Raw genomic sequence first — 26,790 nt, 5'->3', positions numbered from 1 at the left:
GTGTTTTAGTTCCTTCTGCTCTCTGTGGCTCAATTCCAGTCTCATTTCCTGGTCGGTTTTCCTCCTACTGAGCAGTGGCCTAAAAAATCATTTTCAATAGGCTGCTTGTAGAATGCTTAATTATTCAACTAGAAATCATTAAATTCGATACATACAGATAGCACATTTATAATTTCTCTCTCATAAACATCCACATAAACATGTCATGAACCTGGTAGATGGGACTTGACCTCCCAGAAATCTGCAATAACGGACAATGACACACATATATTTGATAACTGCAGAGCTGTACCTTACCTAAGGCACTCTGAGCCTGTCCCAACATCCAGTTTAGTTAATGGAAAGACCTGCTGCTTGAATTGTTAAACCTTCCAAAAGCCATGGTATTTTATCTTCAAACCATTTTTCTATACACACTGGTTTAATCGCTATTTCCATACTGCTGAAAAACTGTACTCGTTCCTGATTAATTTTAAACATTCCATGTTATTTCAGGGACATCATATTTCATCTCACATGCCTGATCTACTCAGAGTTATGTTTTTGCAATCTTTTCATAAAACTGATACACTTTTTGTTGCCAAGGTGGGGGGAGCACTTTCCCTAGACATTTCCATTAGAAGTTTTGGATATATTTGTCCTGAAAACAGCTACAGCTAAAAACTTCTGACTTAGTTTGTACGTCAAAGAAAAGCAGTCAAGTTTGAAGAAACTGGGTTTAGTATTTTGAAAACCATTAATGTTTATATTTAGCTTGTTCAGATAAATACACATGAAAGGCTGGGGGTTTTTTTATGTATACACAAGACTGGAACAGTTCCTATTTGTTCCTTCATAGCGGCTTGTCCTGAAATAGATTAGAATGCTGAACACGCATAGATAAGGATGCCTTCGGTTTTCCTCTCTTTTATTATATTTCTTGTTAAAAAGCACGGGGATATGATGCAACAGTAGAGTAGTTTTAAGTCATTACATAGTATGCAAACACCTTAACTGCAATTTAGTATAGCATTAAGAGCACACCCATCCCATAAGCCCACAATTACCACAGTTGTTTCAACTTCTTATTTTATCCAGTTAACAGGAAAAGTGAAACATGCAATAGCTTATCATTAGACTTCACTATAGGAAAAACCTGAAGGTGCTTCCTATTAGTATTATGATAACTAGAGATGAGGGAATAATTTGCAATGATTTATCCAAAAATGTAGCCTCTTTTTCTGTTCATGGAATATTTATTGATAGCTCATGGTTCTTCAAATTTATTGAATATTCAAAAATATTTGACTTCTTTTTGGAATATTTTTACATGCCGAATGATCACATTTTGCTTTGAACAGTCAATATTTAAAATTCACTACCTGAGCTGTGCTCATTAGTAAGTAGCCAGGTGTGTGATAGTGAAAGATTGCATGTTCAACTTTAAAAATTCAGCTTCAGAGAATAATCACGAATTTTAAATATGCCTTCCATGAATTCTGGTGCCAGGAAAACTCAAATGCTTTAACATTCACTGGAAGTGAACACAGAAGAGATGAAACCTTGGCTAGAGATAAGTAAAATAAGTGAACTAACATTTGGGGACCTTTGTGCAGCATTTGTCCAGATCTAGTAACAATGGCCCACTGACCTAAAAACGAACGACCTTTGGCACCGGGGTTAATTTAGCCACAGTAAACTTATACGCATGAAACGTTCCTCTAACAACATTAGATTGCGTTATATGATCTTCACAGCAGACTTTCAAAAACACAGTCTTAGTTCCTGCATTTTCTCTTTCCATTTATTAAATTGCTTTGGCCAGGACTACAACTTTTTAATGCCCTGGTTGTATCAAAGACAGTATAAACAGCTATTGTTCTGTTCCTGAATAGACATTCAAACCCTGTTAGTGCTAATGGATGTTCTGTACGCTAGAGGAGTCAAGTTAACCACTTGCTTCAGCAGAACCAGGGGTCAGTTACGGCAAAAGTAGATTTAGCCAGCAGACATGAAGCAGTAAGGGAAAATACAGCTCTTGAGATGACAATTTGGCTACATTAAGTCATTGTAAAGCTTGCATTGATTTAGAGGAAGTAAGGAGTTTCCTCCTAGTTTTAGGAGTTACATTTGAAGAATCAAACGCATATAAAAGAACAAAATAAATGATTTAGTGAAAACGTTGTTCTAGGATCTAACGTCTCAAAAACAAAGGCAAACTGCACAGTAATAAACCACCACCAGATTCGGCTCTTCAGGCACTCCTTAGTACCTGATTAGCCTTGACATTTTTGACTTTCATCTTCCACACCATCCATCTTTTTAAATCAAATAAGCCCAAAAGGACACCCTTGAAAGTGCATCTGTATAGTCTGAAATATGTTAATAATTACAGTAATTAAACCAAAGGGAATTTTTGTTTTAAATTCTCCCCCTCTAAGTTGAAATTTATGAATCTAGCAAAGCAATCTTTAATAATTAGAACAAAGATTTCAAAGTACATATTCTTGATAAGAATCATTTTATATCATCCCAGCCAAAAGCAAACCTTCTTGCCAGTAAGTTCAGTGAGTTCAATGTACTCTTTCCTCTCTTTAACTACATTACTCGAGGCATCTCCAAACTTCATTCACTAATTCAGTGTAATATACACTACCCTATTTTCAGCCTAATTTTCTAAGGAACCACACCATCTACCATCTCAGCAAATTATGAATCTGTTGGCCAATTTCAATCAAATTTAGCAGCGGTGTATAATTCTCACAGATATGAAATTGCTTCAATTTTTATGAAAATAGGTGACAAGGAAGAAAAGAGAAACTCAAACTAGTGGACTTGCTGGAGAGTGTCACAGAAAAGCAGATTCCATTACTCACGGAACACCTTTTAGAATTACTCTATTCTATTACTCATGGAACACCTTGACATCTGGAGAAAGGAATCAGCTAAAAGGGCAGGAATCAGAAGCACAGATGCTTCTGTGTTATTCAGGATATTCTTTCAACATATTTTCCCGATCTACTTGTCACTAGCCTTTAATAACAAAACAATTACATTGCTGATCAACTAATCCTCTAAGTCATGACACCTGGAAAAAAGAAAGTGTTCTTCTAAGTCCTTTGAACATTAGTTAGGAGGCCCACAATGAAGCATGAATGGATTTCAAAACCTGTCTGGAGCAAACCAGGTACCTGGAGTTCGGTAGAGTGCATCAACCCAAGAGCTGAACGATCTCCTGAGTCGGTTGCTGGTTATTCAGCTTGAGAGCTTCTAGGGTTTTCAGTAACTGACTGAATTGTCATACTCCTTTTGAGTTAATGCACCAAGTAAGTTATTTGTGTCATGCTACAGAGAAATCAAGCATGCACAACTAAGTAGCTCTGTCAGATCAAAAAAAGTTCTTTGTGTACGTATTTTCCAGAGCATTTTGTACCAAAGCAGACCTCAGAGATTAATACTTATTTTATTGAGATTATCAAACATGCCGAAACAGAATATGCTTTGTTTAATGATACAACAAACCATTCTTTAAATTGTATTGTGCATACCTGGACTTCTCTCAATTCTGTTGCTCATGTCTAAGGTTAATGTTTTCAAGACCTCCATTACTTTACAGGGCCTTCCTCTCCTGCCCTTATACTATGCCCTTTTTATCATTGTTCATAGTTTCTTATCTAGCAGAGGTTACCCCTTTTCTCTGAAAGGCCCTGTACCTACAAATACACAAACCAATGTACAAAACACCACAGATATAAGAATATTTACTCTGATCCGCTCAACTCATGGCAGTGGAAGTCATGGGAATGCCATGTAATTCCTCTTCTGTGACATGTGTATTATATCCTCTTACACACCTGTTTTCTTTCTTTATATGCCTTTGCTTCCTTCGTCCGCGCTAATATTTCCTTGAATAACAAAGTCTCCTGAGAGATACGTATGGCATCCAAACGTTTAGAAAGCCACATTGCCTGAGGGAAAAAGAAAAAAAAAAAATACAGGTTGAAATATTTGGAAAGAAAACGAAGCATTTTTTCAGAAGGCTGCAGAAAGACAGAGAGCGTTTTCCTAGCCTTCTAGTTAAGTATTCAGACTATATGTGTAAATTTAAGCAATTTCTTATAAAGATGTTTAAGAGTGTACAGCTTTGAATAAGGTCTTTTTCATCTGCTGTACTATAATACAGATATTAAAGAAGAAAGCATTCTTCCTAGCATGCACACGCCACCATCATCTGCAGTTTCTGTGCTCAGCTTTCTCTGTGGTTCAAATACAACTTCGACATTTTCAGTTAAGCGGTACCAGGGGACATGACAAACAACTGGCCATGGAAGTGGAGCAATCCACGATATGGTGATATGGGAATACCACAAACGTGTAACTGTGGTACTCCTCCTAGGTTCATCAGTCCTGCTAAAAAGCTGGGAAAACAAGGCAGGCGGGGTTCTGTTTCGTTACAGCAGTATCACTACCGCTACCTGCGCGAGTTCTCGCAGAACCCACTTGAACGTTTCCACTTAACCTGTAGTGTAATATACAGGCCACCCTTAGGAATGCCACCCTTCATCTTGTGCTTTTCTATCGCTTAGATAATTCTGAAAATTATTTTCTCAGAATAAAATTTCCACAAGCGCTGAGCTCAGTAGAAAATAAAAAGTGGACAGTATGATAACATTGAAGGTAGCACACTTACAACTATAGTTTTCCCAGAAGCAGGTGGACCAAGTATACAAATTCTTGGAGCTACAAAATAAGAATATGTGAATGTCAAGATGCAGAACAGCAAAAATCCCAACCAGTTTCCCACTATTGCATTGCATAATATAAATGTAATCACAATGAAACAATCATTTCAGTTGGAAATCAGGATTGCGCTCCACTGGGGTAAAAAAGGGGAGACATGAAGTCAGTGACAGCTGGGTCTTCCTTTAATCTCCACAGTCAATGACATTAATATGCTGACTAAACATGACACTTAAGCATATATATATATCTCAATCAATTTAAACACATGGATAGTTTAGTGGGTGGACCAGAGTATAAGATATGAACATTTCCTTATCCGAGTCTGACTTTTATTCCCAAAACATTGATTTAGACCTAGCACACATTGTGATGAAAAAATACTTTAGCTTGTACATGTAGGACAAGACTATTTAAAAGTGACTATTACCATCATCATAGAATGGTTGAGATTGGACAGGACTTCTTGATATCATCTCTTCTCTCATTTCCTTTAGACAGTATGGTAGTAAAAATACTTTTTGCTTTGGCAAAGCTTTTGGCTCTCATCACAAAAAATGCAATTTCACTTCTTAGTTTCATCTAAATAGGTTGTGTCACGGTTCAGAGAAGATTTAGATATTGCAAAGTTAAGTACTCTCCCTCTACCCTTTGACAGCTACATTCAATTTTTCTAGTCATCATTAAAAGTCACTTTTGTTTCTGTATCTTGTGTTCTTCTACTGCATGTCCCTCTCCTTTCCCTGAGGGGGCAAGGTGGGGAAAAATGCATCCGAGTTCTGAGGAATTCTTAATCTAATGCATACAGACAACACAACATTACCGTTGTAAGCTTCATTGGGAATGAACGAGAGGCAAGACAAACAAGGGAAAATGAAGGAACTTAGGAAAGTATTTGGGACTTCTTCCATGAACACACCTTGGGCTGCAATCCCTTGAGCTGTCATTTTATATTAACATCTTCAATGTTTTTTCCCCTGTACCTCAGGGAAAAAAAAAACAATCCAAACCAGACCATATACAGAAGGGACTGATGAGTATTTACTGGGAGTAACATAGGTCAAAACAGAGGAGGGATCTACTCACCCAAAAACCTCTTCAGCTCTTGATAACCAAGGGAGATAAAGTGTCTGATGGCAGCAGACAGGGAAGGATGTGAACTGTATTTTTATGAGGCCTTCCACACACTTAACAGTTATTGGGCAGGTGCAATTTTTAAACATACATGAAACCCAAATTATGGATTCATCTTTACAAAGTTATCTGACTTGGAAGGTTTAAGAAAAACTCCCCCCTTATTGGTTCTCACAAGTGCAACAGAACTAGTACACAATGTAGAAAAATACTTTAAAAGGATACATCAGCTGTTTTTATCACCTAATTTCTTTCAAATGTAATGTGATTAAATCCTAGGGTTTTTTTTTAATCTAACACCTTGAAACTCCAGCCTGGTACTTAGGAATTATTTATAAACAGCGTCATAAAAGAGTGCTCGGGTGCCAACACTAATCAACTTCTTCAAACCACTTCAAAGAAAATCAAAAAACCTTTCCATCCACAGATCCTTTTGAGGTTTAACTAGGAGCATGATTTAAAATTCACAAGAAAACCCTTAGGTATTGAAGCTTTAATACACAGCTTTCTTGGACAAACGTTTGATAAAAAACGAAACATACCATTATATACACCATATCATGCTTTAATATTGCCCAGGGCTACTGTAAATGCTCACTTTGTACTAAATCTGGTTTTCTCTCTGCTTAGTGGCTGGCAGCAGATGGGGCAGTGTAATTCACTGATTTACTCATTTGCACACTTGTAAGACTCCTCTAAAGCATTCTCCCTAAACATATGACACAAGGGCACAACCAGGACACCACTGTATGTAATGTTTAACCCCCTCCCAACAGCAAATAGTCAGTATTTAACAATGGAGGTCTGAACCAGCAGCTGAATACAGTCAGGGAAACCTAGAAAATGCCTTTTTCTCCAGTAACAAATTGTATTTCATTCCATGTTTAGCGTTGATGAGATGTTGCAGGATTTACTCTTCCAAGTAAAGTAAGTTTTAACATTCAACAATGATTTTAGTAATAACAAAATTAATCCCGGAATAATGCAAAAGAACAGCTGGACTCACTGAGTTCCATTTAAGTCCAAGACATTCTATGATTAATATTAATGTGACAACATTTGCTTAACTTGTAAGAGAAATCCTTCGCCAAACAGGAAAAGCACATAGTACATGATGAACGTTCTTGCAGAACTTTTTTACATTTCTTCAGAGGTTTGACTGTAAAGGAAGAACTCACAGAAATGCCACCTGGATCCTGGAAGCTTTTTTTGTTAGCACAAACCAAGATACAATGTAGCAAACTAGCATCTTTGTATAGGAAAGAATTATCAGTCTTCATATGGTTCTTTATGGTTTTTAGGAGCACATGAGAGAAGAATAGTACAGAGCCTTAAGCACAAACTCTTAGCCACACATTTGACCTATGATATTTTCAAGACAGTTGTAAGCTATAACCATCATTAGACTTGTTTATATTTTTAAGAGTACTTTAGACCCTATTATTAAGTAAAAAGGTTTTCTAACTTCACACCTGGGATAGATGCAATGCTTCTTTTCTACACATCTCTGTTTGAAATTTTCTCTAGGGCTAAAACTGTCTAGCAAGGCAAGATCATGAAAATTCATCACTTTACTGATGGCTCTAATAAGGTTTTTTTTCTTCTAAATAGTCAGCACCTTCCGCCATGATCAAAAAGTAAAATCAACTCTGCTACAGATTTCTGTTACGTTACTTTCCTTATAATTTATTCTTAAAACAACATTTAGGCTTTAATTTTAATTGGAGTTCCTTTCCTTTCTTAATATGTTTTTCCAGACCAAAAGCAGACGGCATTTTTCCTTTGACAAAAAACTGCTGTAGTTCTATCTATAGCCTCTAAGTACTGAAGTCATGAAATGGAAACCTGCCTAATTCTGTTCAAATAATACTGTGGGGCTTAAGGACAAATGTTAGCTCAATGTGAAGAAATTTTATCAGCATTCTATCAAACCACATGAAATTCTTCTGCATATTTTCCACGGGTCTATAAAACAGATTGATTACTCATGCTGCCCGCATTAGAAAAGGCTGGACACAATTTGCAGGACTGGATTTTTTTTTTTTTTTTATATTTAGCAGCATTTCAATCAACATCCATCTGATCACCACCACTAAGAGCTCACAGCACCTCTAGTGATAATGATTTCATCGATGCTGCAGCAGAACTTTCATAATGGTTTACTATGGTTTTAAAGAAACATCAAAGCAACATGACACCAGCTACCCCTGACAGCTCATGCAGAACAAAAATTATAGTTCAGTTGTGCATATCCAAATATAATCTGCCTAAGGGTGAACAGTTTGTAAATCAAATAATTTGATTGAGTGTACATGCTTTTATTGTGCAGAATACAGACTTCCTATTCAATTTACCAGGTTTTGTTATACATGCAAGTAAGCATGCTCACTGTTCCTTCATCTGAGATGCCACTGAGCAGTGGAACTCATTAACAGCAGCTAGTAACTAACTAATCAAAAAAAAACCAGAGAATCTGCCAGCCCAGGTAGAATAGGAAACCAAATTTACACCTGACAAAAGGAGTAATTAGCGAGCTTAAAGACAACAGGAAATATCAGATGGGGCACAGAACGCATTAATAATTGATACACTAGAACTCTTTGTTATTCCCTTAGAGGGTTTCATTGTTATAACTGTTAAAGTGCATTTTTTATTAGATTACCCACTAAAAAAAGAAATTAAAAGCATCTTACCTATAACTATTCCAAAACACTCTCCTTTTTTTTCCCCCCCTCAAGACAGTCTGAAAAGTTTTATCCCTCATTTGCCAACTGAAGCGCAGCTTTCAAACAGCTGTTTACAAATAAGGAATTGAACTATTTACAGTGTCTCAATTTTCACTTACCATCATCATTGTTTTGCTTTAAATGGTTTATCATATACTGAATGGGATCATCTGGCTTATGAATTAATAGTTCTTCAAGCATATTCTGAAAATAAATAGGACAAAGTCAGAGGAAAATTTAACATAGCTATGCAGTCGTGACATATTGCATTATTACAGCAATGTTACAATGGGGATCTTAAAGAGCTTATAAATGCTTATTCATTTTCTAAGGCCCCTTTCATAGACAAAATTGAGACTAATGAAACCTATTTTAGATGCTGAAAAACTGAAGTAAAGCACGGCCAGAAAATTGGCAATAAAAAAAAAATAAGCTATTTGCTTTAGCTTATTTATGATACATACAGACACCAGAAAGGTTTGGGTTGAGCAGTCTGGTGTTGGTAATGGTTGAGTCAGCATTGACATAAAAACCATACAAAGAGTTTCAAAACCAGAGTCAACTTAAATTAGTATCTCTGCAGGGCACATTAAACCCCCTTCTCAAGCACATTCACACAAGTTTCTGACTAGCCGAGGGGACTGCAGAACAGACCAGACCTGCAGAAAACACAAACCCAACAACCAATCAAAGCCACAAAAGCTGCACATCTCACTTTTGTAACCATACTAGGCCTTCTCCTACGTGAAAAGTAAGAAGGGGGGGGGGGGACAGGAGGAAAAAAAAGAAGGCTTAAAGCATTTCCTTGAATGTCGATTTTGGAGCCCATTTTCAAATTAAACATTTGAGGTTATACAGGGCCTTGCTTCAGCTCCCACCGACAGCAGTGGGGATCTTCCGCTGATTTCAGCACTGATCGTAGCTTTACAGGCAAAGGAATGACACTGAGAAATACTAACTCCATAGATTTTCTTCCAAGACATTTCGGCACAGCCAAGAATTCTGTAATTAAAACTAAACATCAAACAGCAACTAATGTTCTGACTTAGATTACCTACTGAAATACTCACAGTGGAATAGCACAACTTTTTCTAAAAATTAGTCATAACACTTTATTTGCAAGTAAATTCCATAAAATTTTATATTCTAACCAATTAATTGTCTTTTATTGGAGTGGTCTATTTTCCTTTTCTACTTCACCTACTTCATTAGAATAATTAAAACACTCAATTTTGTTTATAGCCTGTTTCACATGCAAGTTCTGATGCTTCAAGGTCTGAGCAGCACATAGCATAAGGCATAAAATTTATATTTTTATTAGAAGTTCATTTAAAAATTATTACTTTACAGCAATATTTATTTAAACTAAGAAATCTGAATTTGGCACAACAATTATCAGCAGCTTTTAAAATAACAAACCTAGAAAATCTGGTCTTATTATGATTCAAAATTGTTCCAGCTGACAGTGATTGATACTTTCACTACCTCATGCCCCAATCCTGACAGCACTTACACATAATCTTTGTTTTATCCAGGTTAATTTTACACGAGCAGTTCTGTTAATCTCTGGGGAGGTTCATGGTTTGGGTCTCATGTTTTAGGTTTCACATTTTGGGGTTTGTAAACGTTTAAGTTTAGGACAATAATTTCAAGCTGTGTTTGTGCAATTATGTTGTTACAATACAACTGAAGCATGAAAAGAAAACAACGCTCTGAGTAAATCCCATAAGCATTTTATGTAATATGAGAACCTGCAGCTGCATTCAAAGCCTCATGGCATGCAAAACACAGTATTTCTATAAAAACCCCACAAATATTATGCCATACTGGTCATACTAAATGGCTTCGATGTTACATGGAAAAAAAAAGAAAGAGGAGAAAAAAAGAAAAGAAAATAAAAATAAGCATTTGTGTGTTGCCCAGTGAGATTTGAAAAAGTAAAAAGGCCTCACAACATACAAACCCGTGTTATGAGCGGAGTTAGCAGCGGTGCGCAGGGGGAGTCTCTCCAACATGTTCTCATAACAGAACAGCACCAGAATATTTAGTCCTTTGCACAGACCTCCCCATGCTCGGCAAAAGGGCTTTTTCCAAACTACAGAACACCACATACCTTTCTCTAAGGCAGAATCTAAATCTTGCTATTTGCTGAAATCACAACGACGTTACAAGTACACTTTGTTTGCTTTATTTTTGACACACATCTCCACAGAAAAGCCACGACAGCAGCAGGAACGCACAGACAAACAATTTTAAACGGATAATGCTGATGAAGGGGCTGCAACGCGTTACTCCACCAGCCGCTGTCTCAGGAAGGGCAAAACCCTTCACCCCGGTTCTTCCCACGCTTCGTTTGTCACTGTCGCCTCCTCCGCCCTGTCCTGCCTTTCCTTTCAGGGACTCACCACCTTTCTTCCACAGGCTGCCACTTTCTTCCGCAAAAAACGACATGTACGAACCCTAACAACTGCCAGGCCATTATTGAAATGAGTTAATTAATTAAGACAGCCCTCGAGCCCGTGCACCTGCCCTCAGACGGGGCCACCCGCCCGCCCGTTCCCACACCAGCCCGGTGCCGGTCGCCGGGGGAAACAGCCGTGGCGCTGCCCCCCGGGCGAGCACTGCCCAGGGCAGGGCCGGGCTCGGGCCTTCCCCGGGCAGCACCGCGGGACGCCCGGCCGCCGGCGGAGGCCGTGAGGAAACCCGGGGCCCGGCCAGCGCTTAATGGGTGCCCCTCACCGCCCCCCCCCCGGGCCCACCAGACCGCCCTCGCTCTCCAGAGGAGCCGGGGAATCCCCGCGGTGCCCCCGGGCCGGGCGCAGCCTGTTCACCTGCAGGAGCCCGAAGAGCTCCCGCTCCTCCGCGTAAGCGCCCACCGGCGGCGGCCACAGCCGGGCGGGGGCCTCCATGGCCGCCCCTAGCAACCAGCCCCGCCGCGGCGCTGCGTTGCTAAGGAGCGCGTCATCACCCCGCGACGCGGAAAGGCCCCGCCCCACTGAGCGCTGCGGTGGGGGGGGCACCACAACTGCCTCGCTAATGGCAACGGGGGGGAAACGTCATCGGACGGCGACGCGCCCCACCCCGGGGGAGGTGGTGCGCGACGTCAGCGCGGTTGCCACGGAGACGGCGGCGCGGTTGCCGGGGCGACGGCAGCGCGCCGGGAGGTGCGGGGGCGCCCGGGGGAGCCCGGTTAGGCGCTGCCCGCACCGGCCCCTCTCGGCGGGACCTCCCTGCCCGCCCGCCGGTAGGGAGCGGCGGGGCTCGCGGAGCTGCCGGGGCCGGGCGGGAGCGGAGGGGCGCGGCCCGCCCTCAGCGCGGGGCCCCGGGCAGCAGGACGGGGCCTGGGGGGGTCTCCGGCGGGCAGCCGGGAGGGCGGGGACCGGGGTGCTGTGGGCCGGGGGGCTGCGGGCAGGGCTTCCCCAGAGCGCAGGGGCAGCGCGGGGAGCAGTCAGCCCCCTTGGCGGGCAGGGCCGCGGTGAGCAGGGCCGCGGGCTGCAGCGGGTGCCGGAGCTTCGAGCCCGCTTGGGCAGTAGCTCTAGAGGGGCGCAGAGAAGCCGTCTGTCCCTCCGGCCCTTGCGCAGCGCTGCGTTTGAGGCATCGCCACGTTATGTCTACCATAGACCCACTCGGGTTTATGGCAGCTGATTGCCGGCCGGCCCCCCTGGGCTCTCCGCCTCTGCAGCATCGTTACTACCTCATTGACTTACCGTTTGGGGCTCTGGGACTGCAGAGCTCTGACACAATATATTCTCTCTTTTTTTCTTCTTCTTTTTTTTTAAAAAGTTTTCCACTGCCCTACACAATTCCAATTCAGGTAAAAGACAGAGTTACATATATAGAGTTGCATCATTTCTAAAAAGTAGCTTCCTTTCTCTCCTTCTCTCCCAAAATCCAGGAGGGGGAAAACATGAACGAGGTAAAGGAGGCTCTAAGAAACATAGAGCAGAAGAAGTACAAGCTCTTCCTGCAGCAGCAGTTTACGTTTATTGGAGCACTGCAACACACCCGGGAGAACGCACACGACTTGATCGGACCTGTGGCAAGCATCGGCCAGGTACAAACTATTCAGCACAAAGTTCTCTGCCAATGCAAGCAGGGACCAATGCGGTGCTGTGGTGCACTTGGGGCTAGTTCAGGGACGAATTAAATGTTTTTACTAAGGGAAGATGCACAAAAACTCTCTAGTAACATTTGTGTATAACTCTGCAAACCAGTGGCACAAGATTAAGTAGGGGAGAGAAATACCCATGTTAGGCCTTCCCATTTACAGAGAAGGAATTTTATTGCTGAGCATCGCTTTATGATTTAGTTTAATACCGTCATTTCGCTGCTGAGGCATAGCCAGAAGTACAGGGTACAAGAAAACAATCAAATCAACCCTCCTTCCCCAGCCACACATGGAATCTGTAATCCTTAACTTGTAGTAACCAGCATGCTTGCCTCTTCCCCCTGGTATTGGGGCTGCTGTATCTTTCTATAGTGCTTATTAAAAATAATGGCTGTGTTACAGAGCTAGGATGATGGATTGAGGGCTGGAAGTCCCAAGTGAGCTAAAGGGTTTTCTGGGCTGGTAAGTGAATTGTCTTGGAATTTTTATAACATGGGATGTTTTAAGTAGTGCGAAGAACTTAGACCACCTGCAGACAGAGGAGGAAGTAAAATCTAAACAAAATTACAATTGTGGATTTGAGACAGCAGAACCCAGGCATAAAACCCAGACAGATGCCAAAGCCAGAGTGAAAGCCAAGCTGTTATTAGGATTAGGGGACAGAAGTGAGCTGGTTGTCTTTTCTACGGGCAGACTCCCTCAATTCTAGTATAAGGACTTTGCTTGTAACATTGAAGAGGATCCAGACAGACATTACGCTGAACCATTTTTTCCAAAAATAGGCATTGAGATTTTGTATAACATTATGCTGTTTTTAAAAGTGCCAGTATTTCAGTGCTGTTGAGCAAGCTTGGACTCTACTTTGTGGCAGGGGTGGACGGCCCGCTTGTTGTGGGGGTGAAACCTCACAGGTAACGACTTCAGCAATTACACTGATCCACGGCATCGTCTGTGATTCAGTAACATGTGAGCTCAGTGGTGGCAAACTGCACTGCACGGATGGCCCTGAGGGTACAACCGTATTACCCCAAGGGGAGGATGGGAAAGGGACAGGAGCCAGTTACTGGGGAGAACAGGGAACAACTGGTGCAGCACATACTGGTGATGCGTTGTGCAGGAACTGAACCACTACCAAAGAAATTCACTGGGGACAAAACCAGGCATCCATTTTATTTCACTACCATTTTCCTGAATCAGACCAGCCCTATTTTTAATTTTGCATGGGAAGGCACAAAAATAAAAGCAACAAGTGCAGAAATACGTGTGCCCTCAGCCTACAGCTGACGTTACATGCATTTCTTGGCTTGTAAGCATAGAAACTACAGAAAAGTATTATATTGCACCTAGATGGGAATACAGCTGCATTTCTAACCCCTAAAAGCTGTATGTGGTAGCCTTGTTAGTGTTGAGTGATGGCATTTCTCAGAAAAAAAGAGAATATAGTAAGGTGGAAAGATTGAAGAGCACACCATGGTCAGGCAACAGCTCCTGAAGAGTTCTGGGTGGAGAGTTTATAAAGTCAAATCCCAAGTGGTTTTGGGAGACAAGCTCCTCAGTCATTGCTTCAGCCAGAGATTCAGGTCACCCAGCAAGTCCCTGCCCTGCAGAACCTGGCTGTGGTCATGACATCAGCCCAGCACAGGGGCTGTCAGTGAACTCCCCTGGCTGTAGCTCAGGAGCCAGCAGTTGCCTAATGCAGAGCTGGGCAGCCCTTGCAACCCGTTGTTCGTGTAGTCCTGGTCCCTGTCCTGGTTACACAGATGTTTTTGATGTGGATAAGAAGTCCTGTTATCCCATCCGTGAACATCCAGGCTAAAATGCTATTCTCTTTAGGACTATTTCTGCTCACAGCAGCCATAAAAATCCTGCCACTCACAAGGACACAACACTCAGCGAACAGTGTGGAAGGAGGAATCTGCAGTGAAAATGGACCCTTAGGGGCCTTTTTTTATTTTTCTTACCAACCTGCTGAGAATTTGCCCAAGCACATAGCATGGCTTTTCTGTATGCAGAAACTGTACTGATGTCGGAACAGCTACTTCATTCTCGTCTTGAAATCTTACAGGAAGCACCGAAGGTGCTAGAGTCCAGCTATGAGCGCCAGCCAGCCACTCAGTATTTTATATTCTGACCACTCATGTCTGAAGTGCCTGTAATTTCTTTGGAGAAGATACTTAATCTCTTGGCATAACGTTTCGTCATGCGATCCATTCACTCGAGTAACAAAAACGCTCAAGGCAAATAGGGAACATCATTGTTGTAACAGGACAATTTAGGTTAAATGGGTTTAGTCTGCAGCCACATCTAGTGGTGCCAAGTAAACAACCACGAAGAATGCACGTATGTGCAAACGCAGCCACACCATTACTCCAAACCAGTCCCAGTTTGGTCGCTGCCCTCACCTCCCACCCCGCTCTGCCGAGGCAGCCGTGGCAGAGGGTGCCCTGCTCAGAGCAGACAGAAAACTCCCCTCACGCTCAACCTGTTTCTGCAGAGCTGTGTTTTTGGCTGCAGTACTCCTACACTTCAAAGAGGGAGGAAGGCTCAGTGGTGTGCTGACGAGCAGAGCCATCACCCCAGCCCTCTTCAGTCATGATGAATGACAAGCAAACATCTCAGACATGCTCTAGAGATCTTACTACATGCCGTGGTATTGCAGTTTCCATAGTGGCTCATGCCTGTAGAGTGACAAGAGAAAGCAGCTTCTCGTCACTGACCTAAGCAACTTTGCAGCGTAAGTGAAATGTAATTTAACATGCATGACACTGTCTTTCCCCATGTACAGGTACAGTCCTACATGGACCATCACTGTAACAACTCCACGGACAGGCGCATCCTCAACCTGTTCCTAAACATCTGTAATGATCTAAGCGAGCTCTGCTACCGGCTGGAAACCGTGTGTTCTGGTAACAACATCACCAATAGCATTTTGGAGAGATGCAAGCTGCTGCTTAGCCACAGCAACGATCTGAGCACCATCCGAGCTACGTAGGTGTCTCCATCAGCTTAGTTTCTTTGAGGCGATTGTCAATGCTGAGGGACTGTCACAAGAATGCATATTCCCCACTTGACTTCTCCATCGTTCTGTTACAAGACCTTTCTGGCTTTAGTGAGGGTACAAGGTGCTACCCAGTTTACTGTTCCAGCCGTGGGGGAAACATTGCCAGCCCCCATTCACAAAGAGGGGGCTGGTTTGTTTATTCATTCATTTTACTGGTGCATGGAAGGGCACATCCAGGCAGGTGAGTACCCTGAAGTCCCATGCAGTGCTCAGGCAGTTTACCTCCTCCTTCCTCCTACTCCTGCTCTGCATGTAGCTAATTTCTGTGGGGCAAGTGTCTGTACATGCTCTTGAACTCTTCCAGATCTAGCCCAACAGCCAGGATGGTGTGTTTGGCAGGACTCGTTTCTCGAGATGTAATTCTATCTGTGCCTTTTTGTTTTGGGGAAGTGGCTGGCTGTGCATTTCTGCTCTTCCCAGGGGGTTTCAGAGTGACGCTGTGGGCTCACCAGGGTTGCATTGCTGGGACTACTCTGCCAATTGTTTCCTCCTGTCCCACAGATACCCCCATGACGTTGTGAATCACCTGAGCTGTGAGGAAGCAAAGAATCGCTATGGAGGTGTGGTGAGCCTCATCCCCATCGTTCTAGACTGCATGAAGGAGTGGGTATCCCACATGGAGAAGCTGCCACAGCACAGGCTGTATAATGTAAGTGGTGGAAGTGCTACCTCTGAGAAGAGGGCACCCCAGGATGCACCAGCTAGGGCAGCCATTTCCCAAATGCCACCTTCTCTGCACCTTGAGGCTCAGACCTCAACTAGTAACAAAGATAATACACAAGTGCAGAGGAGTAAGCATGTGCGGAAGAAGCACCTGAATGCCATAAAAAATCACAGCAGGAAAGTTAAGGATCCCTGGAAACCACCAGGTAGACATGCCTTTTAAAGGATCAAAGTTCATGCATCTTCTGCTTACCACCTTTAATCAGGTGGTTGATGAAAGACAGTGAAATAAATACTACAGATCCTTCCTATCTGAGGCCACTTTCTGAAGAGTTAGCCCTGTGAGCCAGCCTTGGACAGATAGAGACTCTCTCCCTTGCTGATGTTTCCCCTCTCCTCCTTAAAGTCATATCCCAACAGAAGTAGCTGTAGCACTACAGCTGGTCCCTTTGACCAGCACTAAGGTGAGAGCAGGGAATAGTCAGGAGCAATCAGGTTCTAATCACTCAGATACGAAGCTTGAGCAAGCTACTTGAAATGGGATTTTACACTTAGACTTCTTTCCGAGGAACACCCACTCACCAAAGCTGGAGGTGTGAAGAACCTGCATGTCTGCAGGACATGATGCAGAGCAGCGAAGGCCTCTCATTGTGGATTCAGATGTGTGTTTGAGATTTAGGCTTGTCCCTAAAGTTCCTCACTCCCATTGAAATTGCCTGGTTAGTTGGACCACACAATTAACATTTACAGAACACTAACGATGTCTCCCTTACATGCCCCTGGCTACAGAAAAGGTCAGCGTGCTTCAGCGGCACCGGCTGTGCTCTGCTGCATCCTTCTTGCAGGTTCTCACACTGCTGCTGGTACACCCCACTCGGAACATCTTCCCTTACACCTGTTTGACTCCTTTGCTGTCAAAGCTGGAGATGTAAAGGAGAACGAACTTCATTTTTCACTTACTTTGGTGTACTGACAATATCCAAACTTGAATAAAACACCCCTGTCCTCCTCAGAGCTCTGCAAAGCTAACAAAGTTGTTTCCAGTCAATGTGGTTCACGGGAATCTGGTGGGAGCACAGAGACTGAGAAAGCTGTGCCCATTTTTCCAGATGGTTCCTTTTCAATCTGCAAGTTAAAATGTCTGTGCTTTCCCTTTTCCGAGATGCGAATCCACCTTGCTGAGCTTTCAAGGACGTTATGAGGCTTAGTTCATTAGAACAGCAAGGCATTTGAAATAGTCGCACGCTGCTTTTACACCAGCACTTTGCAATTCCAGCACAGTGACTTTATACCAGCGCTGAAAACAGCTTTGTTACCAGCCCACTTAGGGAGGGTCAGCAGAGCCACAGGCTCTCCCCATTCTCTGGAGCTGATATAAGTTTTTGGTGGTGCTTTTATTCAAGCACTGTTAACTACAAACTTAAGATCTCAATAACGCGGTGTCTTCCCTGTATCTGACTGCTCTTTTCCCCTCCCACAGGCAAATTAGCTCCTATTCTTTGCTTCCTGTTAGAAGACACTCGTGAATAAACAATTTCTCCTTGCATACCTGGCTCAGTTTGCTAAAACTGTGAGAAAGCTTTTGCCTTAAGATGACCAGATTTTGGCAACAAGCAGCCAAAAAAGAAGGGAGAATTAATGCAGAAGAAGGGGGGACAGGAAGGAATGATAGCTCAGATGAAACGGGAAGTATTTTCCGAGACATTTGCATTCCTCACAAAACCCCACCTTCTTTAGCACTTGTTTCCCTTCTCCTGTCCACTTGTACTGCTGTATAATAAATCCACTCTGGAGCAGAAGCCTATTTTTAGGAGACGACATGATCCAACTGAATTAAACCTTGGTGAACTCAGAGTGGTACCGAAGCCTACCAGGGTCACACAGACTCCCAGGCACTGCTGGGGCCACAGCCAGCAAAATCTGACTGTTGCCCTCTCAGACTTCACTTGAGAGCCCTGTTGCAGAGGCAGAAAAATCAAAGGGGCTTGCAGCTGCCCTGTTGTGTTTCACATTGCAAAGACAAGTGTCTGATGGCAGCTGCTGTCTTGGAAAGTTTTTCAGAACAAGTACACGCCCCATGGACTAAAAGATGACAAGTGTTGGGGACACAAGGGACGCTATCGTCAGATCTTGTTTCCAACCTTCCTCACCCTGTTGTATAGTTTGAATTTAAACACGCAGCCTCTGATAAGACCAAAATTATCCTCCAGTTTGTTCACTTTCAGCTTCCGTGGTACAGCACAAACTGCTTGTCAGAACAGTCCTATCCAACCCAGCCTACCACCTCCCCAACCCTGCTGTTCAACATGCCAACGCACTTGTCCATTCGGACTTGACAAAGGTCGCGATACACGCAAGAAACACAGTTCTCAAACCTTAACAATTTCTAGCCTAGGCCTATCTTTTCAATCAGCCTTTCACAGCCAAAATTTTAAGACACAAGCAGAAAAATAAGTGCATAAAAGTTGCAGTCTGAGGTTTGGTAATGACATGACCAGAATCTGTTGGAAAACTGCTAAGTTAAGTCTCCCAAAAACACCTAGACAAATTACTTAATTTCCATACAAGTTCTCCTCTTCTAGAGTGGATGGACACTTCAAAAGACAAAAAGGTACAGCAAGAATTGTTTTTCTTTACTACAAATCAAGCTGTTTGAAGAATTTACATAAACAGAATGTAAATGCCAAACACAGAAGTGCTATAAAGTTTTACTTTAGCCTCTGTGAGCGTAAAATTGCAAGATACACACTGAGAAACCAGGCAGGGCACCAAACTGACTTACCTACAGATCTGTCAGTTAGTCCAGGAAATAAATGCTGCTTTTTTGTTCAGAGACTGAAATAGAAATACGGGCTGGTAGTAGATGGTCTCAACAGAATCCTGGCATCTGTGGGCTATAAGTTACCTCTGTGCTCCCCTTGATTCATCGAAGGGTCAAACCAGGCTTTGGTCAGCCTGTAACCAGGCCAAAATATTCTCTACGTTAAACATCTGGTTCCAGCGTCTCAAACAGAGAGGACCGGGGGCGACCCAGACCCCGAGAAGTCAAGATCAAGTGTCAGGGACGGTGGTGGGCTCGTAAGGGAACGAGAGGGGCGATTCGGGGAGAGGGGAAACTCAGCAGCCCCAAAACGTCAGTAAAGCCGATGCGGAGCGAAGTGGCGGGTGTCGCGGGGCCTCTAGTGGCCACCTCCGGGAAACGCCGCGGGGCGAGCGGGGCAGCGGCGGGGCGAGTGCCCGGCCCGGCTGCGGGCCCGCGGCGTTACCATCGCCCCAGGGCCGGGCCCCCCGCTCTGCCCCGCTCTCACATGAGCGTCCAAAGGCGCTTCAAAGCAGCCTTGAAGAAGTCCCGACCATCCCCCTCTCCTCCCCGATCCCGGATCTAACGGGGCTTTCTCACGCTTGTGACCCCTAAGCAAACCCACGGCCACGGCAGCACAGCAGCCCCGGCTCTTTCCCGGGCCACCAAGAGCAGCTGCGGGGCCACCAGCTCCCCACTGCTCACACCCACATCTGTAATGGCAGAAGCGTGATCGGCTGTTCCCGGCCCCAGCACCCCGCACCAGCTTAAACTGGGCTTTTAGGCAACTGAAATCCAAGCGCTGCGTCACCAAGATGGAGAGCACAGACCACTTCAAAGAAACCATAAACAGTGTTCAGCAGACACTAAAGATCACCAAGGGAGTCCAAAACTAGAGGGTGCACTTGAAGAGGACTTCAAGAAAAAAGGTTTAGCCAAGCGAAACTCCCAGACACCAAAATAATGAAAACCATCAGGCAACATTTTTTGGAATAAAGTTTTGTCTGAAAAGCAAAGCCTATGTGAACGCTAACCAAACTTTACTTGCAAAGCTCTTGCTTCTATGAATGTATTAAGACAGTAACTCAACTCTTGCTGATTTTTCTAAACTATTACTAAACCACTTACTTTTAAAAACCACCATTGCACCAGCAGCTAAGTAGTTCCAACAAACCAAGGGCCAGACCAAGGTGGCCAGCTTCTGACAGCATCCCCAGCTTTGCAAACAAGAGTCTTTGACATTTTCAGCTATTAATTTTTCTAATCACTGTGCAGTCTCTAGACTACGTGAACAACGCCATGCAGAAGCTCAGACACAGATCTGCAGTACTGAATCGCGTGCAGTTAATTTATGGATTATCCAGGCATGTCGTCACTGAGTTTGTTTTTCACAGAAGAAAAAAGGCTTTGGCTCCATGCAGAAAAATGAGCTGCTAACAAAGAACCCCATGCAAAAAGGGAGAGAACCACTTATCTGCTCTGTACTGTGCAGATCTTGGAAGATGCTTCGATACAGGACTTGTTTCCACATGTTTTGTCTCGGCACAGCTCGGTGCCAAAGAGGTCGGCTTGCAGGGAATTTAACGCAGAGTAGTGCAAAACAATACATTTTATTTGTTCACAGTTAAACACAAGCAACTGCCTTGACATTTTAGAACATTCTAATAAGGACAGCAAAACCTCCTTTTGGTTTAAGTTCTCTTTTAGCTTACGATTGTACCATTTCCTCATATTTCATATTTATGGCATTTAATGTGGATTGTTTAACATGCTTACAAAGAGCGAGGCAGGGAACAGATTAACTTGACAAAGACAGCAATTTTAGATTTAACTAAAAGCAGTCAGTTAAAAAAATCTGTTTCCACTTCACTGATGGGACCCTTCAAACAAACTGCAAGTTAACTACATACAGCAGATCCATGATTTTTAGACTTATAAAAAAAAAAATTGCAAAATTTGTTCCTCCATAATGTTTGTGGTCCATAAACAAACCTAAAGTGGTTTCCATTACTATCCTGGTGCTAAAATCTTTTTTAAAAGAAGAAAAAAGCCACCTTATCACTGAGCTTGCGTTACCGCCAGGGCATTTTTGTAACCGGCAACAACCACCGCCTCTCCTCAGAGCAGGTGAAGTCACCATATACCCCAGATCCCTTTTTGGGCTCAGCAAAGCAGAAGGATGGGTGAATGAATTCCTCCAACAACGTCATCCAACGGCTGAGCCCTTCCAGGGCAATGTGCAAACCGTTCCCTCCTGGGGCTGGGACCCGGTGGGGCGAGGGGCAGGAAACTTCCAAATCTTACCAAAACATACGCTACCACGTTTGCTACCACTAAGTCTTAGAAAGCCTATAGACATGTCGACAAAACCAGTCTGTCACTTACAACCAACTCTCTAATTTTCTATTCCATGCAGATTCAAGCTTTGACAAAACCACTGAAGTTCACCTTTACTTTCAGAGTTAAGACTGACCAACCGAAAGGACACTGAGAATAATTTTGACAGGCAGAAATGTATGTAGACCCTAGGTGTTATGGAAGAAGCAGAAATGGGAGGAAAAGTACTGTCAGGCACAAGTTAGCATATTGCCAGCTGCTTTGGCAGACTCTTGTTCCTATTCAGGTTAAGAAGGGATTTGAACTACATGTGCAAGTGTACTTGGACTTAATTTATATGTGAGACAATTCTTAAACTGCAGCTGCCACCCACAGAATGTTTAAGAGAAGAGGCCACGTGTGATGCAGGGTAACTGTGAAGCCTGATATGTCTAAGGACATATCTAAAGACGTATCTATCAGTTAAAACAAGCACACTGCCTTCCTAACAGCGGGCTCTGTTCTGTCACGAAGGAGATTGAGTCTGACCACTGCCAAGCCCTGATCCCACAATCCTCCTTCACAGAAGGCTCATCACTGACTTAAAACATGATTGACGCAGAAAGGCTTCACGACACAATTCTGATTCTCAGTTTGAGCAGGCTTCCTCCTCAGCCTCGTCGTCTAAGGAAATGGGATGAGGGCGAAGGGGAGATACCTAGAGCCAAACTGACATTGCTGAGCTGAAAAATGTGCTGCAGCCTGAGCAGAACAGCACTCAAAGGAAACCATATTCTGTAAGTCAAGCCTGAAAATGTATTCCCAGGAAGAATGAAGCCAATTTCTTGGACTCAAAACACAGTGGTCTTGCTCAGGCTGGGAACAAAGACCAGAACTATGAAGGAGGGTCAGGCAGCACAAGTATTTCCCTGACTAGAGAAACAAATGCTCTTCTGTAAGTCTTCATAAGCTTGCAATTCTGCGTACACGTTCCGCATGCTCTCCCTACTTGAGCAAACCTTCCTCTCCCCTCTTCTCCCACCCCAATTGCTTTCCCATACGAACCAGTCTGAGGTCAGTACCAGTTTGTCAGGCAAACACTTAAAATACCAAAAAGATCAGAAGCTAGTGTTTTAACAAGTCTTCAGCACATACGGTCTCTTCTGCATTACAAGCTCCAGTTCCTCATTAAGTGTCTGTTCAAATGTAACTTTCCAGGAAATGTTAAGGACAATATAAACAATGATCATGAGTTAGGGTGAATGAATCGTTTTGCAGAGATACACTGTTCTTTAAACGTTTAGGTATTCAGAGTCCAGCTTAATGAAGACTGGGCTCTAAGGGATGTGGGACAGTGGGGAGGCAAAATAGAGACCTTTAGATGAATGCACTAGAAATTCTAGTGCTGCTTCTTTCCAGGATGAAAGCAACCGAAGTCACCTGGACCGGCAGCACAATTCACTGCTCTAAATTGGAAGCTTGCAAGGAAATACAAAGCATTCATAGTAGACTCATAAATGTTAATTTGGCCTCATATTGCACTCAAGTTCATAAACGCAGCCACTCTCTGGGGACAGGGAGAAAGGGAGAAAATACTTGCAAATGCTGACAGTTGTCCCTTCAAATTAGTACACGCTGCTAAGGACTGAATTTGAGAAAGAAGCAAGAGTTAGGCTGGGCATTTCAATTCCAGACCCAAAAATCCACTTTGCATTCGTTCAGCAGCCTTCTTCCATTTCTGGACACCAATCCTACTCCGCTGCATGAGCTAGCTGCTCAGACCAAAGAAACATAAAAGCTTTTAGTTAAACTTGCATTCATGCCTCCTGTTCTATGCCAAGAATATGAAAATAACACTGATTGACTATCTTCCTTTTTAACTGTGGTCATGATGAGTTTCATTGTAGTCCATGATATGAAGCTGTCCAACACTGCTTTCCTGGATCTTAGGCGAGAGGCTAAGGTTATCGGGGCTTGAAGGGGCCTTCGTCTCCATGCTTGGATCTTTACATAGTTCAGTCTTTAGAGCATCAGAAAGCCTGTTGATGGTTACACCCTCCTCATCACACTGGCTCTCACTCTTGTTGCGAAATAATTCTCGTGCCTTCATTCCAAGGAAGCTCTTGGAGCTGGGGAGTGAACCTACAGTCAGTGGGACAGTAGTCGAGGGCTCCAGCAACACGGATGTCTCCCAGCGACTGCTGAATCTCTGGTTCTGGGGTTTTTCTGGTGTGGAGAGCTCACTGCTGCTGCCACCCTTACTGCTACTACTACCTCGAGTGCTGGGAGGTTTGGTCTCTCCATTTCTACCAATTGTTTCTTCACTGTATCCCGTCACAGTATCTTCAGTACCACAATCCAGCCTGTTTTGGAAAGAGAGAGGATACAGTGTCAAGGAAACTGCAGCAACTGTTTACAATGGAAAGGGAAATGCTGGGGAAGGCAGGTTACTTTGATTACTTTCCATTTCTCCTACTGCATATGTACTTCAACAGTTTTCCTTTCACAGTCTGTTACAAAGCAGAAGTGACAGAGAGTAACCAGAAAGGTAAGCGTGTCACACTCAGCTCTGCAACATCCAGTGTTTTAAGGCCACAATAATCACAAAGCAAAATGGAACTGGATCCTGAAATGTTAAGGTAGAGATCTGTACATCTTCCTTGGATTGTAGATCCTTTTTTTACCCAACCCAAGCACAGGTGATTGCCACAAATCTGCTGGCAGTGCAAGAAATTATCCTGATACTGAAGCAGAATTTGATGTAAAAAAAAAAAAGGTATGATCTGAAGGAAAGTACAGAACTACCGAGATGCTTCAGGTAAACATATGTAGAACACCTACTTAACAGTGTAACAATTTATAGATTAGAGAGACACGTCTATGAGACAAACCAGAGGTTTCTCTCAAACTCTGAGTAACAGTTCAGCTATCTGACAAGTACTTCATGAGCACTTCCAGTTTTGTCAAGGACTCTCAGTAACCTGGGCAGAGCCCTGAAAGATTCAGTCTGTAAAAGGGGGAGTAACAGAAATATTTAGAGATGATGCATCCAAGTGCTAGAAATTCCACAAGGACAGAAACTTCCAAGGAGCTGGTTATGAGTCCAGCATGTTTTCCATCATCACCCTTACCTTTCTTCTGCTGCTTCAGCTGCTTCTGTTTTCTCATCTTCAAGTTTTTTCAGTAGGCTGCTCTTCTCCAGCCGGCCAAACAGATCCAAGATCTCCAGCTCAAACGCCTGTGTGATTCTTTTCTGGGCCCTGTACCTACTTTCTACTGCTTGCAGCTGACCTCTGAACAGAAAAAGAAACCACAAGCCATCAGGTCCAGTGTCTCCAGATTCTGCCTCAACTATGACAGCACATCTGTCAACACACAGCTAAAATTCTACATAGGAAACTCCTACCTTGCTTGGATTTTGACATCTTCTAGGTATTTCTTTTGCTCCAGGAAGAGGTGGTCCTTCTTAGCAAGCTGAGATTCCAGTTCAGCTACCCGTTTCTGCGAAGCATCAAGCCTTTGGCTTTGCTGTTGAACACACAACTTTGCTTTCTCCAGTTCTTTCCGAAAAGCAGCGTGCAACATTTCAACCTCCTCAAAGGAAAGAACACGATGTTAAGTATAATTTGATTGTGTGTTATTTTTATTAATATTTAGACATGCTTCTGGTGCTATAAATAGGCACATTTTTAAGCAGGATGAAATAAAAGAAGCATTTCTAAAAACAGATATAGAAAACTGGATACTCTGAGGATGCACACTATTAAGTTACTGTGAAAATAACTATACATCACTGGGATTTATTAGCACATTGATGTTCCTTATAAAAAGCTCTTTTCAGCAAAGCAAACTTGCCAGTTCTGCACCAGATTAGGATAGACAAACTCCATTTTAAAACCATTTGTGCAACATGACCTTCATTAAAAACCAGTAAAAGATTTTTTTTTTTTGGCTCATTATTCACCTTCTTTAGTTACTTGCTCTCACGCAGAAACAGTTATATTGTTGTGTAATTTACTTGCTTCTAATTAAAAAAAGGTTTCTTTGAAGTCAGGAAGTAAAACCATATGAACCACAGAAGTTTTATTAAAGTTAATCCTAACTCTTAATAGGAAAATGACTGAGTGAGAAGAGTAAGACTGTTTGCTTTAAAACAACACATCTGAAACCCCAGTAAAACCCTGGTTAAAATCTTTCTACAAATTCTAGCAATACCACCCTACGTTATACATTTTCACAAATATAAGAGCCCAGTGTTACTTTACCAGAAATAGTCTGTTGCCAATTACATTAAGAGCACAGTAAAGTCTTGGCCTTTAGTAAGATAAAATTGCTAAGAATTTACATCAAGTGGCTAAAACTGATTTCAGGTGTACCCCAACATCCCCTTCTTAGCTTTCAAGCACAGGGCACTGAAGAGATTCCGTAACGACACAGTGCACAAAAATATCTGAACAGAAGATCGACTATGAAATCCAATCCCTGAAAATCAATTTCAAAAGAAAGTATCTCTTAAGTTAGGAAGCATTTCCTTCATTCTGAACACAAAGCTGAGAACAGCTTGACGATGACCTCAAGTGATGTCTTCCCAAAAGGCCTCGTCAGCAACCTTGTAACCATACCTTTGTAGTGTCTGTGTGCTTGTGCTGCAGCTGCTCCACGTACAGCTCGTTGACCTCTCCAAGAACCAGAAGTTGCCTGTTCAAGAACTCCATCTGCTGTTGCACTGATTCACTGTTGGAAAGCTTTAAAGAGAAATTGAGCAGAATCAAACATTGGAACAAATAGTCCCGCAGGGGAGTCACAGTTGATAGTGTTCACAGGGTATTTTTATAAAGAAGAGAGACGAAGACAAGAACCCAATGCATCATAGGTAATAAGTGTTAAATAAATTAATTTCCATAAAGCTGGTGACAGTCCATACAGAACTTCACCACATAGGCACTGCTTCCCTGAAGAGAACCACTTACACAAGATAGTCCATTCAACTTCTGACACAAACAAGATCTCTAAGATGCCAAGATTTAGCAAAGCTTTAATACAAGTTCATATTGCTCAACCTGCAAATTCCTACTGTGGAAAAAGCAGCCAAAATTGCAAGTTTCATAAGCCTTTGAACTGAGTTTAAAGTTTCTTCACCAAAGTACATTTCTCTGTGTTGTTTTTGTGTAATTAATATCAGACTCTATGGAATTAAGCACAGGTTTCTTTCAGAACAAGAACAAAAAAGCACCTGATAAAAATTATCAGAAAAAAAAATAAA

The 26,790-nt window shown here is 42.9% G+C and overlaps 3 protein-coding genes across 12 annotated transcripts in view; 1 reads left to right on the top strand and 2 right to left on the bottom strand.

The window, feature by feature from the left end:
- Positions 1-11,488, bottom strand: part of AK8 (adenylate kinase 8) — a 68,218-nt gene extending 56,730 nt beyond the window's left edge. Inside the window, exons 1-4 of the mRNA XM_068414023.1 lie at positions 11,411-11,488; positions 8,699-8,783; positions 4,670-4,719; positions 3,834-3,947 (exon numbers count right to left, since the gene is read on the bottom strand). Of these exons, the coding sequence (XP_068270124.1) occupies positions 3,834-3,947; positions 4,670-4,719; positions 8,699-8,783; positions 11,411-11,488 (327 nt within the window). The remainder of the gene's footprint in view (positions 1-3,833; positions 3,948-4,669; positions 4,720-8,698; positions 8,784-11,410) is intronic.
- A 182-nt stretch (positions 11,489-11,670) lies between these two features.
- Positions 11,671-17,965, top strand: SPACA9 (sperm acrosome associated 9). 3 transcript variants are annotated; one of them, XM_068413932.1, is made up of 5 exons: positions 11,671-11,823; positions 12,475-12,633; positions 15,473-15,675; positions 16,250-16,397; positions 17,892-17,965. In XM_068413932.1, exons 2-5 carry the CDS (start codon positions 12,487-12,489, stop codon positions 17,898-17,900), a joined length of 507 nt encoding a protein of 168 aa, XP_068270033.1. In that variant the 5' UTR covers positions 11,671-11,823; positions 12,475-12,486; the 3' UTR covers positions 17,901-17,965. The 3 variants fall into 3 exon arrangements, with proteins under 3 accessions (XP_068270033.1, XP_068270031.1, XP_068270032.1); XM_068413930.1 differs by lacking the exon at positions 17,892-17,965 and having other exon boundaries at positions 16,250-17,417; XM_068413931.1 differs by lacking the exon at positions 17,892-17,965 and having other exon boundaries at positions 11,674-11,743; positions 16,250-17,417.
- A 2,840-nt stretch (positions 17,966-20,805) lies between these two features.
- Positions 20,806-26,790, bottom strand: part of TSC1 (TSC complex subunit 1) — a 51,548-nt gene continuing 45,563 nt past the window's right edge. For 7 of the 8 annotated variants that reach the window (XM_068413667.1, XM_068413666.1, XM_068413669.1 and 4 more), the window contains 4 exons: positions 26,150-26,272; positions 24,934-25,121; positions 24,659-24,820; positions 20,806-23,890 (listed from right to left, as the gene is read on the bottom strand). In XM_068413667.1, the coding sequence (XP_068269768.1) occupies positions 23,404-23,890; positions 24,659-24,820; positions 24,934-25,121; positions 26,150-26,272 (960 nt within the window). In that variant the 3' untranslated portion in view covers positions 20,806-23,403. The remainder of the gene's footprint in view (positions 23,891-24,658; positions 24,821-24,933; positions 25,122-26,149; positions 26,273-26,790) is intronic. The other variant, XM_068413671.1, reaches the window with a different exon arrangement.

Source organism: Nyctibius grandis, chromosome 16, assembly GCF_013368605.1.
Source record: "Nyctibius grandis isolate bNycGra1 chromosome 16, bNycGra1.pri, whole genome shotgun sequence".
Taxonomy (NCBI): Eukaryota; Metazoa; Chordata; class Aves; order Nyctibiiformes; family Nyctibiidae; genus Nyctibius; species Nyctibius grandis.
Note: the sequence above shows the minus strand (reverse complement) of the source record. Positions and strands in the feature narration are given on the sequence as shown.